At 47.0% G+C, this 14,891-nt stretch overlaps 1 protein-coding gene across 9 annotated transcripts in view; it reads right to left on the bottom strand.

Annotated features, from left to right (window-relative positions):
- L1CAM (L1 cell adhesion molecule) overlaps nt 1-14,891 on the bottom strand; it is a 102,315-nt gene that overhangs the window by 25,726 nt on the left and 61,698 nt on the right. For all 9 annotated transcript variants that reach the window (XM_082205696.1, XM_082205698.1, XM_082205699.1 and 6 more), the window contains 9 exons: nt 14,446-14,557; nt 13,579-13,745; nt 12,143-12,302; nt 11,928-12,056; nt 11,195-11,292; nt 9,771-9,968; nt 8,454-8,524; nt 1,468-1,687; nt 248-363 (listed from right to left, as the gene is read on the bottom strand). In XM_082205696.1, coding sequence (XP_082061822.1) covers nt 248-363; nt 1,468-1,687; nt 8,454-8,524; nt 9,771-9,968; nt 11,195-11,292; nt 11,928-12,056; nt 12,143-12,302; nt 13,579-13,745; nt 14,446-14,557 — 1,271 coding nt within the window. The remainder of the gene's footprint in view (nt 1-247; nt 364-1,467; nt 1,688-8,453; nt 8,525-9,770; nt 9,969-11,194; nt 11,293-11,927; nt 12,057-12,142; nt 12,303-13,578; nt 13,746-14,445; nt 14,558-14,891) is intronic.

Here is a 14,891-nt window from a genome sequence, read left to right as displayed (position 1 = left end):
CTAATAGGGTTGCTTCACAAGACGAAAAAACCGCTAGACGAAGAGACTCACGGAACGGATTAATTTCATCTTGCGAGGCACCACTGTATTTTGGTTTTGCTAGTGACAGAGCAGCATTGTAATGGATCCAGGGAAATTTATTTGAAGAGTGGGATGTAAGTTCTGAAAACAAACAAGTAAAAATGAACAGACCTCTGCAGATGCTGCCTACCTCTGCCCACTAGCAGAGGTGAGGTTTTGCCCTTACCTTAAATCCCCTGAGGTGGCCGAAAATTTTCTGTCTGTGAAGCAGGGTCCAGGAAATCTTGATGGTTGTGCTGTTGATCACCATAATTCCCATATTCTCAGGGACGGCTTCGGGTACTATCGGGAGAGCAATTAATCCCATTCAGATGTGGCCAGGCAAGAAGAAGAGAGGGCCTGAGAGCTTGAGCAGGCCCAAAACGTTTCTCTACCTGAGACCAAACTGGCTGGACTGGCAGGCGGCTCTTACATCAAGGCTGGCACAGGGACAGTGCCCTCGGCTGCGCCTGAGGGGTGTCGACTAGGCTGAAGAGGCTGCCTTGGGCAGACACCTCACCATATGCAGCAGTGGCTCACCTGTGGCACAAAGGTCCCAGAAGGCACCCAAAAAATCACATTAAGGGCTCATCCACACTTCTGTTTGTCCCATGATTTCTAGTCAAGGGTGCAAGGGGGGGGTGTTGTTTCTCCCCCTGCTTTCCCTGGGAAAACCCACTGTTTTCCTCAAGTCCTCAAAAATGTGTCAGCATTTTAGTGCAAATTTCTCCTGATACATATATTTCGCTATGCAATTTTGCCTAATATACAAAGGTTTGCAAGTGATTATGCCTAATACAATGCATGTTATTTTCACTAATAGATGATGTTTTATGCACACTTCCTCCTTGCAGAACTGTAGCACAAAATACAGAGACATGAAGAATGCAAATGACAGCTGCCTTTCAATTTGCATACTGCATATTGTTTCGGAAAGTACACTGCTGCTACCATGATATCTGTTGCTGCCACCGCTACCCACATGTCCCGCTGTGCCATCACTGTGTGCCTTGCCATGTCTGCCACGGCTGACGACGTAACACTGCCATTCATGCCAATTCCACACAAGACCCAAAATGGGCAAGATCTCACCCACAATCGTGTTGATTTCAATATGTCTGCTCGGAGTAGAGCTTGGCTGGCCACAACCCTGAATTAGGTAGGTTCGCATTAAAATCTGAATGGAAGTCAGCTTCTCCCCCAAACCTAGCAACAGAGGAGCCACACTTTTTCTGATCCTAGTAAGACACCCATGATGAAATATGCCTTTTTGAAAAGGTGTTCTGCTGGCTTTAACCTGGCTTTGTTTGAGGTATTCCTACCTGAGGTGGCCTCGATGGGTAAAAATCCACGCTTGTCACTACATCTCCCCCTTCCACAATAGCAGCTCCCCCACTCCCATCTCACCTCCCTCCCCAGAGTAGCCAAGAGTGGTGTGCGGTTCAGGTCCTTTGCCAAAGCCATTCTGCGCCTGCACTTTAATCTCGTAGGGCGAGAAGACAGGGGTGTCCGTCACCACCACAGGGGGGCGCTCCACTTCCACCGTGTTCCATTGCTCGTGGTTCCGTGGTCGCCACTGCACAAGGTATTTCAGCACTGGGGCGTTCCACTCCCTGCGAGGCAAGGGCTGAAAGAGAAGGGGTGAGGGTGGGGTCAGAGGAGGTAAAGGAATGGGGAATAGCAATGCTGAGCATCAGAGCACCTGCGCTGGGTCAGGCCAGAGGCCCGTCTACTCCAAAAGCAACCAGCCAGGTGTCTCTTAGTGCTCAGAAGCAGAGCAATAAACACATGGAGCTTCCCTTGCGGCTTCTCCCAGCTCTTTTTGCCTCTGTTCATGCAGCGGCCACTTTAAACCATCATGGCTAAGCTCTTTGGCTAAGACGTATCGTGCGTGAGATCGTGTGATCCTTGGGGGAGGGATCGGGGGGAAGCCACCTAACCTTACAGGCTGTTTTCATTTCATTTATTTATTTAATAAAATTTATACACTGTTTGATTGTAAAGAAAACTTCAAATAGTCTACAAAAAAAGACAAAACAATAAAATGGAGGGAAATTCACAACCATACTTTAAAACATACGAAAACAAAATTAAAATACTAAAACAGATTACAATCACCTCATCTGATGATAGTGAGTTCTGTACTAGTTATGGTTAAGTGATGAAGTACTTTTCTTTCCTTTATTTTGGCAAACCTGGTGTTGGGAGAAAATGGAAAAGCATTCCCCCTTTCACTCTGGACTTATCCACCCTTACCTGTAACCCCCTTCCGCCCAGGCGCAGGTCCAACGCTCCGTGTCCAAGCGCTTTCCCAGGAAAACCCGCTCTTTAAAGCTGAATCACAACAAATGGGTTTTCTGTGGATTGCCTTTTGCTCCAATTCAGTTTAAAGAGCAGGTTTTTGCAGGGAAAGCTTCAGTGACCTACTCAAGAAGCACCCAATGAGATTTGAATTCAGATTGCCTTGGCCTAGGTCTGCCATTTTAGCTGCTGTCTCTCCTTCAGCCCTGAGGCCACAGCACGACAGGCCCCAATCCTGCAGTGGGGATGCTTGAAATATATAAGGGAATTCCTTGTAGGCCTGCCAGGACAGCAGCTGGAGAACCAGTGGTTTACTTTCAAATGCACAGAATAAGGAGCTCCTGTTCATGCCCACCCCAGGCCTTTTCTCCACCTTCTTCCTCGGTTTGCATGCGCATACAAGAGAGAAGCCAGCAGAAGGATCACAGGAGGAACTGAGTTACCAGTAAATGGATGTCTGGGTATGAGCTTGGCTGCCTCACCCGGAGAAGAAGGGAAACTGCTGCATCCTCTTCCCACGCCCGCCCACCCCTCCTGGTCAAAGGGGTGCATGAGCATTGGGGTCAGGAGAAAGGGCTTGACCAGCAGCCCAGACACTGGAAGCCTATCTTTCTAACTCCTGATGTGTGGTCTTAGCTCCAAAAGTCAGACATGGCCCCAGAGAAACCTTGCGTCTGAAGTGCCACACTTTTCCAAGGGTCCAGCAGGGGGAGGCAGTAGCTTAGAAGACCAAGGGGGCCCCACCTGAGGAAAGGCTCTATCTTCCCCACTCCATGCTAGGCTCCAGGGTCAGATTTACGTATAAGCTAAACAGGCTATAGCTTAGGGTCCCACTCTCTTGGGAGCCCCCCAAAAAATTAATGGGGGAAAAACTGGATGTACATTTCCAAAATATAAGATAAAAAACAAATAAAATAAAACCTACATACAGTAACAGTGGAAAATGGCTTTAGATACCTATTAGGTCCATAAATTACCATAGCATATAAAGGTAAAGGTAAAGGTACCCCTGCCCGAACGGGCCAGTCTTGACAGACTCTGGGGTTTGTGCGCCCATCTCACATCTATTGGCCGGGGGCCAGCGCTGTCCGAAGACACTTCCGGGTCACGTGGCCAGCGTGACAACGCTGCTCTGGCGAGCCAGAGCCGCACACGGAACGCCGTTTACCTTCCCGCTGGTAAGCGGTACCTATTTATCTACTTGCCCCCGGGGGTGCTTTCGAACTGCTAGGTGGGCAGGCGCTGGGACCGAGCAGCGGGAGCGCACCCCGCCGCGGGGATTCGAACCGCCGACCTTTCGATCGGCAAGCCCTAGGCGCTGAGGCTTTAGCCACAGCGCCACCCGCGTCCCACCCGCCACCATAGCATATATTCAACACAAAAAACAGCGACAATTTGTTGTTGACAAAGGACAGCTGGACATATAAAGGGCCCCATGACCTTCAGTAGCTTAGGGCCTCATCAAACCTAAATCCGGCCCTGCTAAGCTCTGAACAATTATGGGGCCTGACACCTTTCTTCACTGACCTTTGGCTCTTGCGATTTTAATCACTGCCTAAAGCAGAAATTGAAAAGGCAATGCTTTCTTCCTCCAAGACTTCCCGCACAAGGAGGCAAACCTCACAAGGTGCAGAAGGAAACAATATGGTTTGTTTTCAAGAGCACTCCATTTTTGCTGTTGTTATGCCTTAGTGGGTGTCCAGTGTAAGAACTCTTCATCAGAAACAATATGAACTTTTTGTCTCCTGAATAACAGATTTCCTTGGGCTGGATTCAAGAACAGGGTTCATTTAGCAGAAGTAGCACAAAGACTCCCACTAGCACAGTGGGGCTTTCCCCGCTCTCCTCCCCATGTGCCCCCACTTCCCCAATTCTACTCTGGAAGGTCAGGAGAACCCACAGAAGGAAGGAACACGGAGACTGTTTTCCTGCGGAGGTCGAAATGCTTGTGCTGATGTAACAATCTCTGCAGCGCAACACTGAATTCTACCCTTTGTCTTTCTGTGTGATAAAATGGGCTTTGTGTGCCCAGTTCTACCCTGTGCGAAAAATCCCACACAGGCTGAAATTTAAGCTACGAGATGCCAATGAGTAGAACTCCCCATCACTTCTTTTTACTCCCTCACTACTAACAAGAGACTGGTCCACTTGCTATCACCTGCTGAGCAAAGCAAAGGAGAACTTCCCAGCTAAATGCTTCTGTTCACAAAACTTCTTACGAGGCCATGGAACTTTCAACGCTTCTGGGCTTCTTTCCCAGTTTTACCCTGGGTTAAAGATCTCACTCTGGGAAGTCCCTCTAAGCTGAAACAAATACAACAGAGTTGGCTTTTTTCTTTACCCACTACAAAATAAGAGAATGTCTCGTTTGAGATGCAAAAAGTAATTTACTGCCCTGCATAAAGCATTCTTACACCTGAAACATGGAACAGCCGAAAACTGGAATGCTTTGGAAAATAAACCATACAAAGCCGTTCAGCACCTTGCGATCTTCACCTCTTTGTTCCTGTTGGGGTCTGGAACAGGTGCTGTCCTTCCTTTTTCATCTCCCCACTTCACCACTTAAAATTTCTATGCTAGGATATGCTTCACCTGTAAATTTCAATCTACTGTGCCTTTTAGGCTGCTGTTGAAGCAGGGCAACCCAGAACTGAAGCTATGTAAAAATTAGTCACTTAAAACACTGCAAGGTTGTTATCCGGCCCACCCCCGATCCCTGCTGTGTTTCAAGCTCATTTCTTACACTTCTGTACACACCAAGTCGGGGGTGGGGATATTTTCACCCCATGCCCATGACCTGATTTGCTTCCCCACGCTGAACTCCAATCACTGGAGCTCTCAGCTGTGCATGTGGTGTCATCTGCGCATGCACAACAGCTGTCTCCAGCATGCACACCTCAACTTAACCACTCCTTTCATTTTCTAATTGAATGGAACCTGGTTTGAGGGAATGTGAATTCAATAGTATTCCTCAAAAAGCTTCAGAATACAATGGAGTGTGGCTAATGCCAGGGGTACTTCGCTTCAAACAACAGTGGGGGGCGCACTGGAGCTGGAGTAAATACTGATGTACACATGGCCTGAATGGAAAGTAAATTCCTGTTCTTTTATAGGGACATTTGCCAGGTACCATCCTTGTGGTCTTTTCATAGCCAAGTGAAGACCAGGCTTTTCACTGCAACACGTTATACTGCTGAAGAGGGTTCAGAAACTTTGGCTGGTGCAGAATTTGGTGGCCAGGTTGCTCACCGGGGCAAGATGGTTTGAGCATATTACGCTGATCCTGGCCCAACTGCCTTGGCTGCCCATTGCTTTCTGGGCACAATTCAAAATGCTGGCTTTGACCAATAAAGCCTTAAATGGCTCAGGACTGCAATACCTCAAAGACCATATGAACCAACCCAGACCCTGCAATCATCAGCCGAGGCCCTTCTTCACGTGCCTCTTCCATGAGAGGCCCAGAGGGTGGCAACATGAGAATGGATCTTTCCTGTGGTGGCTTCCCATCTGTGGAAGGCTCTCCCTGAGAGGCTCATCTGGCATCCTCACCACACATCTTCAGGCACCAGGCAAAAATGTTTCTCTAGAGCCAGGCCTTTGGCTGACTGAAAATCCGATGGCCTTTTAAATGTGTTTGTGGAGGAGGAGTTATTGGTCGGTTTTTGCTCTCGTTTTATTATGTAACTTGTGTTTTCATTTTGTATTTTTATGTTGTGAATCACCCTGTGATCTTCAGATGATGGGCAGTATATAAATTTAATAATAATAATAATAATAATAATAATAATAATAATAATAATAGAATAATAAGAATAAGAAGCTGCTTCCCACTCCTTCACTAGATGGGTAGTTGCCATAGTTTCCAGGTAGATGTGGGTGCAGGATCCCACCAACCAAAAGAGAGTCATACAGCAGGCAGAAACTCAGCAGATGCTATTTCTCCCCCTAGATGCTGGTGTGAACAGGTGTGTGAATCTGAACTTATTTCTATGGTTCATCTCATATCATAAGTATAAAGACTGACATAACTTACATATGACATGAGATTCTCCATCATGAAGTTGGCTTGGCCATGGTACAAACCTGATACCAGCCACCATCCCTGTATCCAGAGGTGGGTGCATGTGGCAAACTGTGGGGCTGGAGTCCTGGACTGCACCCCCTTCAGGCTACAGGGATGATGACACACATGCATTTTTCTGTTCTTTCCACTTAAAAAGAAGAGAGAGGGAAAAACTCTCCCTAGAACATCACAGAGAGGTTTATGCTGAAAACATTTCTAAACTTACATGCTTATTTCCTTCATTCAGCAATTTCTTTATTTAACTCGAGGGAGCATTCAGGCGCATTAAGTTCCCCTAAAGAGGCTGAAGTGATACACCACAGGTTGCAACTTTGCCCTCTGATGGGGAGGGAATGCTAATCCATACCCTCTGGTGTCCCAAACAAAAGTCATCATCAGGAAGATAATTGCTCTTGACAGCAGCCACCATCCTGGGTTAAACAGGAAATAGGAGCCACATGGCAACCCTCCCTCAGGGCCAAGACTGAACTGCGAGGGGCAACCAATGCCAGGCCAGCTGTGGTTAACACAGAGTGTCCACTCCACCGCCTGTATTGTGATAACATTTGTCTAGCTGAACTTGGTATATGCCTCCCCAAACGGAAGCGTCTGGCACCAGCTCCCTCCTGGGAACGCAGCCCACAGTTCTCATCATTATGGCAAGCGCAAGCATTTGGGGACAATGTCGGCAGCAAACACAGTGCAGTGCGAACATGCCGCCCCTTTGCATGGGAATGCAAACAACACAGCAAACCCAAACAGAGCGAAGATAATAAAAGGCCCCTGTGGCGTGTGCGCACTGTGTTGCCTCAATAGAAACACCCCACTCTGGCACCCTGTGTCAGCACACTCCACGTGCCACCTCAGTGAAGAGGCCAGTCTCTCACTCTCTCTCTCTTTCACACACACACTTGCTCTGCAGGGCTGGAATAGCAGACACAAAAGAGAGACATGGATGCAGGTCCCCCCTCATGTAATTTGGGCTGCAGAGGACACAGGAAGTGAGAAAGAAGAAGCAGTGCCATTAGTCAAAATGTGTGCCAAGAAAGGAGAAGAGGGTGGCGGGAATCCCCCAGAACCAAGAGGGTCGTTGGACCGTCTCACTCAGGGGAAGATTATTCCCAGAATCCTAAATATAGTGTCTGAAAGTGAAATGAGTGTGAGCTGGACAGAGCCGGTTCAAATACCACCTCCATTTCAGTGCCCCTGACACCTGTAATAAAGGGTTAAGAATGCTTGGTCTACTTTACAGGGTGGTTGTAAGGAATACTGAGATCATGTATGTGAAATGCTCTGAATGTTTTTTAAAAAATGTTTGCTTTGTATCAGCTGGGATAAATTTAATCGGGATGGCCTGTGGTTGATTCGTTATGTTAGATTGCTTTCAGATTGACTTTGTTTAAAAGGGCTTTTATATGTAGTATTATGAAGCCCTGACTTTTTTGTTTGTACACTCAGTTTTGGGGAAAGTGGCATAAAGCCTGCATGCAAGCAAAACAAACAAACAAACAAACAAATCCTTGAGTGACTTTTGTTCAGACCTTAACGTCTGCTTGATTTCGTTCCACTGGTGGCTTCCGCTAGGGACACGCTAAGCATTGTGTTAGGTCCACCCCATGCTGTGAGCGGCTCTTTGTGTTCTGAATTGTTTAGCAGACACATTGAGAGATGCTGCAGCAGAGGTGCAAGAGCAAAGTGCTGAATATCTGATGTGAGGCATGGAGATAATAATACTGACCAACCTTACAAAGTTATTGTTAAGATTACAAGAAGACAATATGTGTGGCTCAGTTGGACCACACAAAGCAACACACATACAAAGCAACTAGCCTCCAGGAGCATATTGCTTGCGTGCCTTGCAGAAATACTCAAATTCACCTCAGAATTTAGGTTTAGGCAAAATCCAACAGCAACTCTTGCATCTGCTCAACATGCTGCTAAGTCAGCCATGCCACTAAAACTGTGGAGGAGGAGGAGGAGGGGACGCAGGGATACCAAGACTAGGGCTGCAAGAGTATTTATATTTTACCGTCCAGGTGATGATCATATTAGTAGTCTCGTTCCCCTTTCCTTTGACATCAGATGGATTCCGCTTAGGGGCTAGAAAGTAATGGATCACAGTTAGGTTTGTTTATATATCAGCTCAGACAAATCACCCACCATGACTAAGAGGCAGGTAATGGCATTTTCTTATGCCAAGCCACTTGTTCCCTCTCTTTCTCACGTTTGGGCTGTGAGTAGCCAAAACACTATCACACATGAGGGAGGTAACAGCAGGCTTGGGGGGAAATCCCAAGGTTTTCAGAAATACAAAAAATATTTAGGAGACAGGAGACTTAACAGAGGGAAAACCTTAAAGCAGTCCAATTAAGATCTGTGCATGCTCAATGGCTATGAAATTCTGCCTGTTGCAGGCCGGTGGGGGGGGGGAGGAAAGCCTGGTGTGGGGAGCATTGGAATAGTGGGGCTGGAGCCCTGAACAGAAGCACTCTGAGCTGTAACATTTTGTTGCAGGGCCCCATTTGTCTGCGTATCACAAGCACTGTTGATTCTTACAGGGCAGGGCTGGCTCAATAAACTTTGGCAACTGAGGCAAAACACAAAATGCCACCCCCACCCCCACTGCCACTGCCAGGGAAGAAGGGCCAAATGATGATCTGCATCAGGAGCAAGGAATAATAATAATAATAATTTATTTATACCCCGCCCATCTGGCTGGGTGGCTTCCAACAAAATATTAAAATACAGTAATGCATCAAACATGAAAAACTTCCCTAAACAGGGCTGCCTTCAGATGTTTTCTAAAAGTTAGATGGTGGTTTATTTCCTTGGCATCTGATGGGAGTTCGTTTCACAGGGCGGGCACCACTACCAAGAAGGCCCCCTGCCTGGTTCCCTGTAACTTGGCCTCTCGCAGGGAGGGAACCGCCAGAAGGCCCTCGGTGCTGGACCTCAGTGTCCGCAGAATGATGGGGGTGGAGATGCTCCTTCAGGTATACTGGACCGAGGCCGTTTAGGGCTTTAAAGGTCTACATTGGGAACAAGGGCGGGAGGAGAGTAGCAGCTCCTCCTATTCACCAAGAGGCTGCTGTAGAGGTGGCATGGGGGGGGGGGCGCCACCAAGGAAGCAGCAGATTCAGCCTCCAAAGATCATGCAGCACCTGCTGCTGCCACCATGGCAGCAGTGGGCAATGCACTCCTTGGAGCCTGGATCTGCTATCCCTGTGGACCCTGCTGCTCGAGGCAATCGCCTCACCTTGCCTCATGGGTGGGCAGGCCCTGCTACAGGGAACGATGACACCTAAGCCCCAAACATGCTTCTCCTTGGCATTGTCGGCCTCCTTACCTGCAGGATTTGTGACATAGCTGACAGGGTGGGAATTTAGCGGACTGTCCCCATGATCATTTCTGGCCTTCACATAGAAGTTGTATTTCCTGAATGGAGAAAGGTGAAGCGTGGCCCACGGCTGGTTTCCTGGCACAGTGGTTAACTTTTCCATTTTTCCTTGCCCAAAGTTGCTTTCGTCACAAAATACAGTATACTCTGTGGGGAGAGTAAAGGCCATGTCAATATTTTTGACAGACTAAGCCCCTCCCAGAAATAATCAAGGTCATCACAGCCTTTGACTGGGAAGCCCCACCACAACCAACTGGGAAAGAGATGCATTCTCTGCACATGCTCAGAAGCGTTCATTTTCCTGCAGCCAGTCTGAACACACCCACGAAAATAACATTGGAGCAAATGTGTGACTTAAACAGAGCTTCCAGTTCCAAGTATATCTCAAATGAAGCACTGCATTGCTTCACACATAATACAGCAACAAACCCAGCAGGGAGTCAGAACCAACCCCTTATGGCTTTCTGACAAGAATACCTGCAGGAGACAAGCACTTTCTAACAGTTGTTTGTCACACTTGAGATGTTTAGTTCTATACTTACAAAAATGAGCTGTGAGTCGAAAACGCGTACTAATGAGATTCTTTACAAACAGACCCAGGTACAAAAAGCACCTCAGTTTAAATGCCAAAATACATTGGTAGTGACAGGAAAGTGCTATGATGCATTTACAGTGATGGTCCCTAAGGGCCACCTGGCTTCAGGGTGATCTCGTTTTCTACCCTGCCTTCTACTGCAAATAATAATAATAGGGCCTTCGCCACAGGGAAACCACAGAGAGATGCCATTCTACATCCACAGAGAATCATGGCCAAAGATGCCTTTCAATTTGTAAAACAAGTTCAGGTTGCAGATAACTCTAGTATTTATCCTGTCTTTGTTTTAAATGCATCTAGGTGTGGAGGACCTGTGGATAAACCACCGGGGAAGATGGTTGTTCTGCTGAGGTGATTTCAGGAGCTGCTGAGAAAGGAAGAAATAGGGGTACAGGAGGAAGATAAAGTTTATGGGCAGGAATTGGGGGAGGGCAAAGTAAAACACTGAAAGGGGTATCAGGCTAGTTTTGCAAAACAAAGAGATAATAGTGTGTGCACATTTTGCATCATATCAGGTTCTACAGGTTTTTTTAAAAAATGAAATCTTGAAATCTGAGGGTTATGATTTATTTGGTGGGGGGAATAGCTGCCCCCCATGCCTCCCCATCCTACCATTGCCCATGGTGTGACTGGATCCTGCCCTCCCACCCAAACACATCCCACGTGTGAGAGTTCTGAAGAAAAGCCAAGAATTCGGAGGCTTTGAGTGAGGATTCCAAACTGGTAACATGGCAATGCTGGCTCTAAGCACCACGGTGCACTCAGCCCCGTTTCTTACCCTTGATAGGCCTGTTGTGATCATCTCCTGGTGTCCACGTCAGCTTCACCTGCCAATCTTGCTGCTCCGACAGTTCCAGATTTGACACAGGGCCAGGACTGCCTGAAAGAGAGACCACCATGCGAGCCATGATGAGGGAGCGACCGCAGGATGAAAGCCCCAAATCTTCTTTGTATCTCCTTTAGCAGTTTCCCCAGAGCTGACCCAAAACATTTTGGATCCTGAGATTAAAATTCCAAATAACAGCTCTGTCTCTCCCCACCCCACCCCATGGTATAATTAATGTTGTTATTATTTCACTAACTGATAGGGCTATCTAGAAATGGAAGTAGTTTTAGTTAATAAATAGTTGTCTTTTAAACATGTCTCTCTCTCTCTCATGCACACATATATCAATTTCCTCACAAATAAAACTTGCTTCACAGATACCTTTGGAGGCATGTTGAAGGATGTGCAATGTTTATGTACATCTCCCGGTCAGAAGAAGCATCACTTCTCTCTCTCTCTCTCGCTCTGTCCCTCCCTCCCCCACCTTGAGTTCCCTTTTATAGTAACACCAGATTCACCTCAAAACATCAAAAACCAAAAACATGTGCCCCAAATCTACCAGCTGCAGCCACTACCTCACTTACCATCACTTTGCTCTCTCAGTAACTTTGGAGTCTAAAGAACCCAAGACAACCATTTTACAAGAGGTAAAAGAACCCATATCTGATTTCTCCTTTTTTGGTACTTGCCATATACCCGAAGCTTGGCACTTTTCTCCACAGAGTCAAGAGCTGTCCAAGCCCGGCAGGTGTATATTCCTTGGTCAGAATAGTCCAGGTCAGTGATGGTCAAGGATGTGTCATTGATGAAATACCTAGCAGGTGGATAAAATAAGAGTGCTTTGTGGTTTCCCTCAGTCCACAGGCCCCCACACAGCCCTGCCCTGCCCACACCACTCACTTGTCATTGTCAGCGGACTCCTTAATCAGCTGCCCTTTTCGGTGCCACTCAAGACCAGGGCCTGGGATGGTGTCATCGAACACCACTTTGCAATGGAACGTCACATGGCCACCCTTCTCCCCTTCTGTGTTTGTAGGCTCCACTTCAAACTGTGTGGCTCCTGGAACAGGGACAGAATGTGGAGTCGTGGCCTCTCTCCCCACCATGCCTTGCTGTGGTTGGAGGGATGAGATCTCAATAGCCCTCATGGCTGCTCTTTCCCTATCATTCCACAGTGTGACTTGAGCACCTCCCATTGCAGGCAGGGCCAGGCAACAAATTCTCAGGCAATGCAACCTCTTAAGAAGTTCTCCTGCACACACCTCACTGAAATGAACCAGGTGACCACTTTTGACCTGTTTCCCACACTTTTACCTTGAATGGCACCCCAAACTGAGTATTCCTAAAGCTGCTCTGATTTAAATTACCTTGTCAGTGGCCTGAATATGTTAATTTTAGGCAGACCTCAACATACAAGACAAAAGGCAAATCTAAAATGTGAGCATGAGGGGGGAAAACAAGATTTGCTGCCACCCCAGGAGAGCTATCATTCTTACTGTGAGGTTACCAAGACAGGATCCTCTTTCCACTTCTCAGAAGAGGGCAGGAGATTCAGGAGAACCTGAATCATCTCCTAATTTCATTGGGGAAGCATCCAAAACTTCAGTATTATCTATAAAATCCATCTGTGGAGCTGGCTGTACAGGAGGATGGAGATGTTCAACTAAGGGCCTTAGAGGCTGTGGCTGACAGTTCAGAGCGGGCAGAATGTAGTCCATGAGGTGCCCTCCATATGTTGTTGGCAGGGGCATCCCCTCCCATTCTGACACCTGAGGCAAAACAGGAAGGGTGCTGCTTCTGTCAAATCTTTGCTTACGAGGGACGCACAGTGCAGCTTCTGGCAGCATCTCATGGAACTCTCACAAGAACTTGTCAGAGGCCACTGCCACTACTTCTCCCCACTTTTCTGATGGTCACTGGGCTCCATCCTGCAGGATTCAGCTGCCCAAGGCAGTTGTCTCAGTCTGCCTCATGGGCGGGCTGGGCCTGGTTGCTGGGCAATGCGAGCTGAAGCCAATGTGGTCTGTGGTCAGGGGGAGGATGGAAATTGTAGTCCAACATCTGACACCAAACTGTCTACCTCATGAAGTAAGATCTGATCCCTTTGGCCTTTCTCTCTGTTTACCTTTAGTGTGACTGCTCAGGCTGAAGAAAGCAGGAAAGTGGAACATCTATTTTTCAATTTCATCATACCGCAATGACCTATGACTGCTATCTTCCCATCAAGCCTCATTGTGCCTTACTATTATGCCTTACTGACTATTTCCTATCCAACTTCTCTTCAGATTCATAACCCGTCTGAGAGGTGTGGTGCATTCTGGGAAATCTGCTCCCACCTTTGACAAAAAGGTGGGCAACGATGGAGACATTGTTCTGATCATTCTCAGCAAAGCATGTGAAGTTCCCTGCATCCTCACGCTGGACTTTCTCAAGCTGCAGGGTTCCGTTTGTGAATAGAAAGCTCCGGTAATCTTCCATGATGGAGTACATGCCTTCTGTAAGCCTGGAAGTAAGAGCAAGAGGGGGCACATCAAGCGCGTGAAAGAGAAAATGCTCTGTTGTCAATATGGTTAGTGTTGCTGTCACTTAAAAACAAAAAAATTCCAGAGGGATTCCTATGATTTTAAGATCTACACCATAAGCAGAGGGTTCCTCCAGAGTGTCAGTGTTTTGCAGGAGAAATTTCAGTGCATACTGGAACTTCAGTTTTGAGCAATTAAAGTTTGATATGACAGATTGATGCTAATAATAAAGATCTCACAGCATATATTCACTGTCTCCACACAAATAAGGCATCATTTTCCATTTACAAATAAAAGTTACTACACTTACTCAGTGGTGCTCAACCCCAAGCGCCAGAACTTTGGCACACAGAAGATGAGATATATACAAATGGTGCCATAGCTGCTTAGGACAAAGTTAGCAAGAAAATGGATTCGATGGAGCCAAAGGATTCAAGTTACAAGAAAGGAAATTCCAACTAAACATCAGGAAGGGGAAGAGCTGTTCAACAGTGGAAAGGGCTTCCTCAGAAGGTGGTGGACTCTCCGTCCTTGGAGGTTTTGAAGCAGTGGCTGGATGGCCATCTGCCATGGATGCTTTCGTTGAGATTCCTGCATTGCAGGGGGTTGGACTAGATGACCCTCGGGTCCCTTCCAACTCTATGATTCTATGAAATACATCAGCCATAGCAGAGAACTCACCAGTTGACAGTGGGCCGAGGTGCCCCAAACGTCTCACAGTGCAGGGTGGCTGTCTGGTTCTCCACCACATTGTATACTAACCCATCCGGGGTCAGGATCTCTGCTGGCAGACCTGAATTAAATCAAGGAGATAGATACGTTTGGGGCATGGCACCCTCTAAACAAACAACCAGTTCTGTCTCCTCAACAAAACCCATCTAGGGTTTTGCAAGTATATCAGACCAGCCTCATAATCAGGGTTTTTTTAAGTGAGGGCCGGGGTGTGTGTGTTGAGGACATGGTTGTTTTTTACAATTAGTTTGTATTAAATATTTTATTGTGTCACAAAACAAACAAATAAACAGGGGAAAGTAGATATAGTGTCTCCACTTTCAATTCATAGAGTATTTTTCACATTTCGTTTACAGTCGTTTAAAAACATTTCGTTTACAGTCAGACTTTACTGT

This window comes from Podarcis vaucheri (genome assembly GCF_965113315.1).
Source record: "Podarcis vaucheri genome assembly, chromosome: 17".
In the NCBI taxonomy this organism is placed as follows: Eukaryota; Metazoa; Chordata; class Lepidosauria; order Squamata; family Lacertidae; genus Podarcis; species Podarcis vaucheri.
The sequence above is the reverse complement of the archived record's forward strand: the minus strand, read 5'-3'. Positions and strand labels throughout refer to the sequence as shown.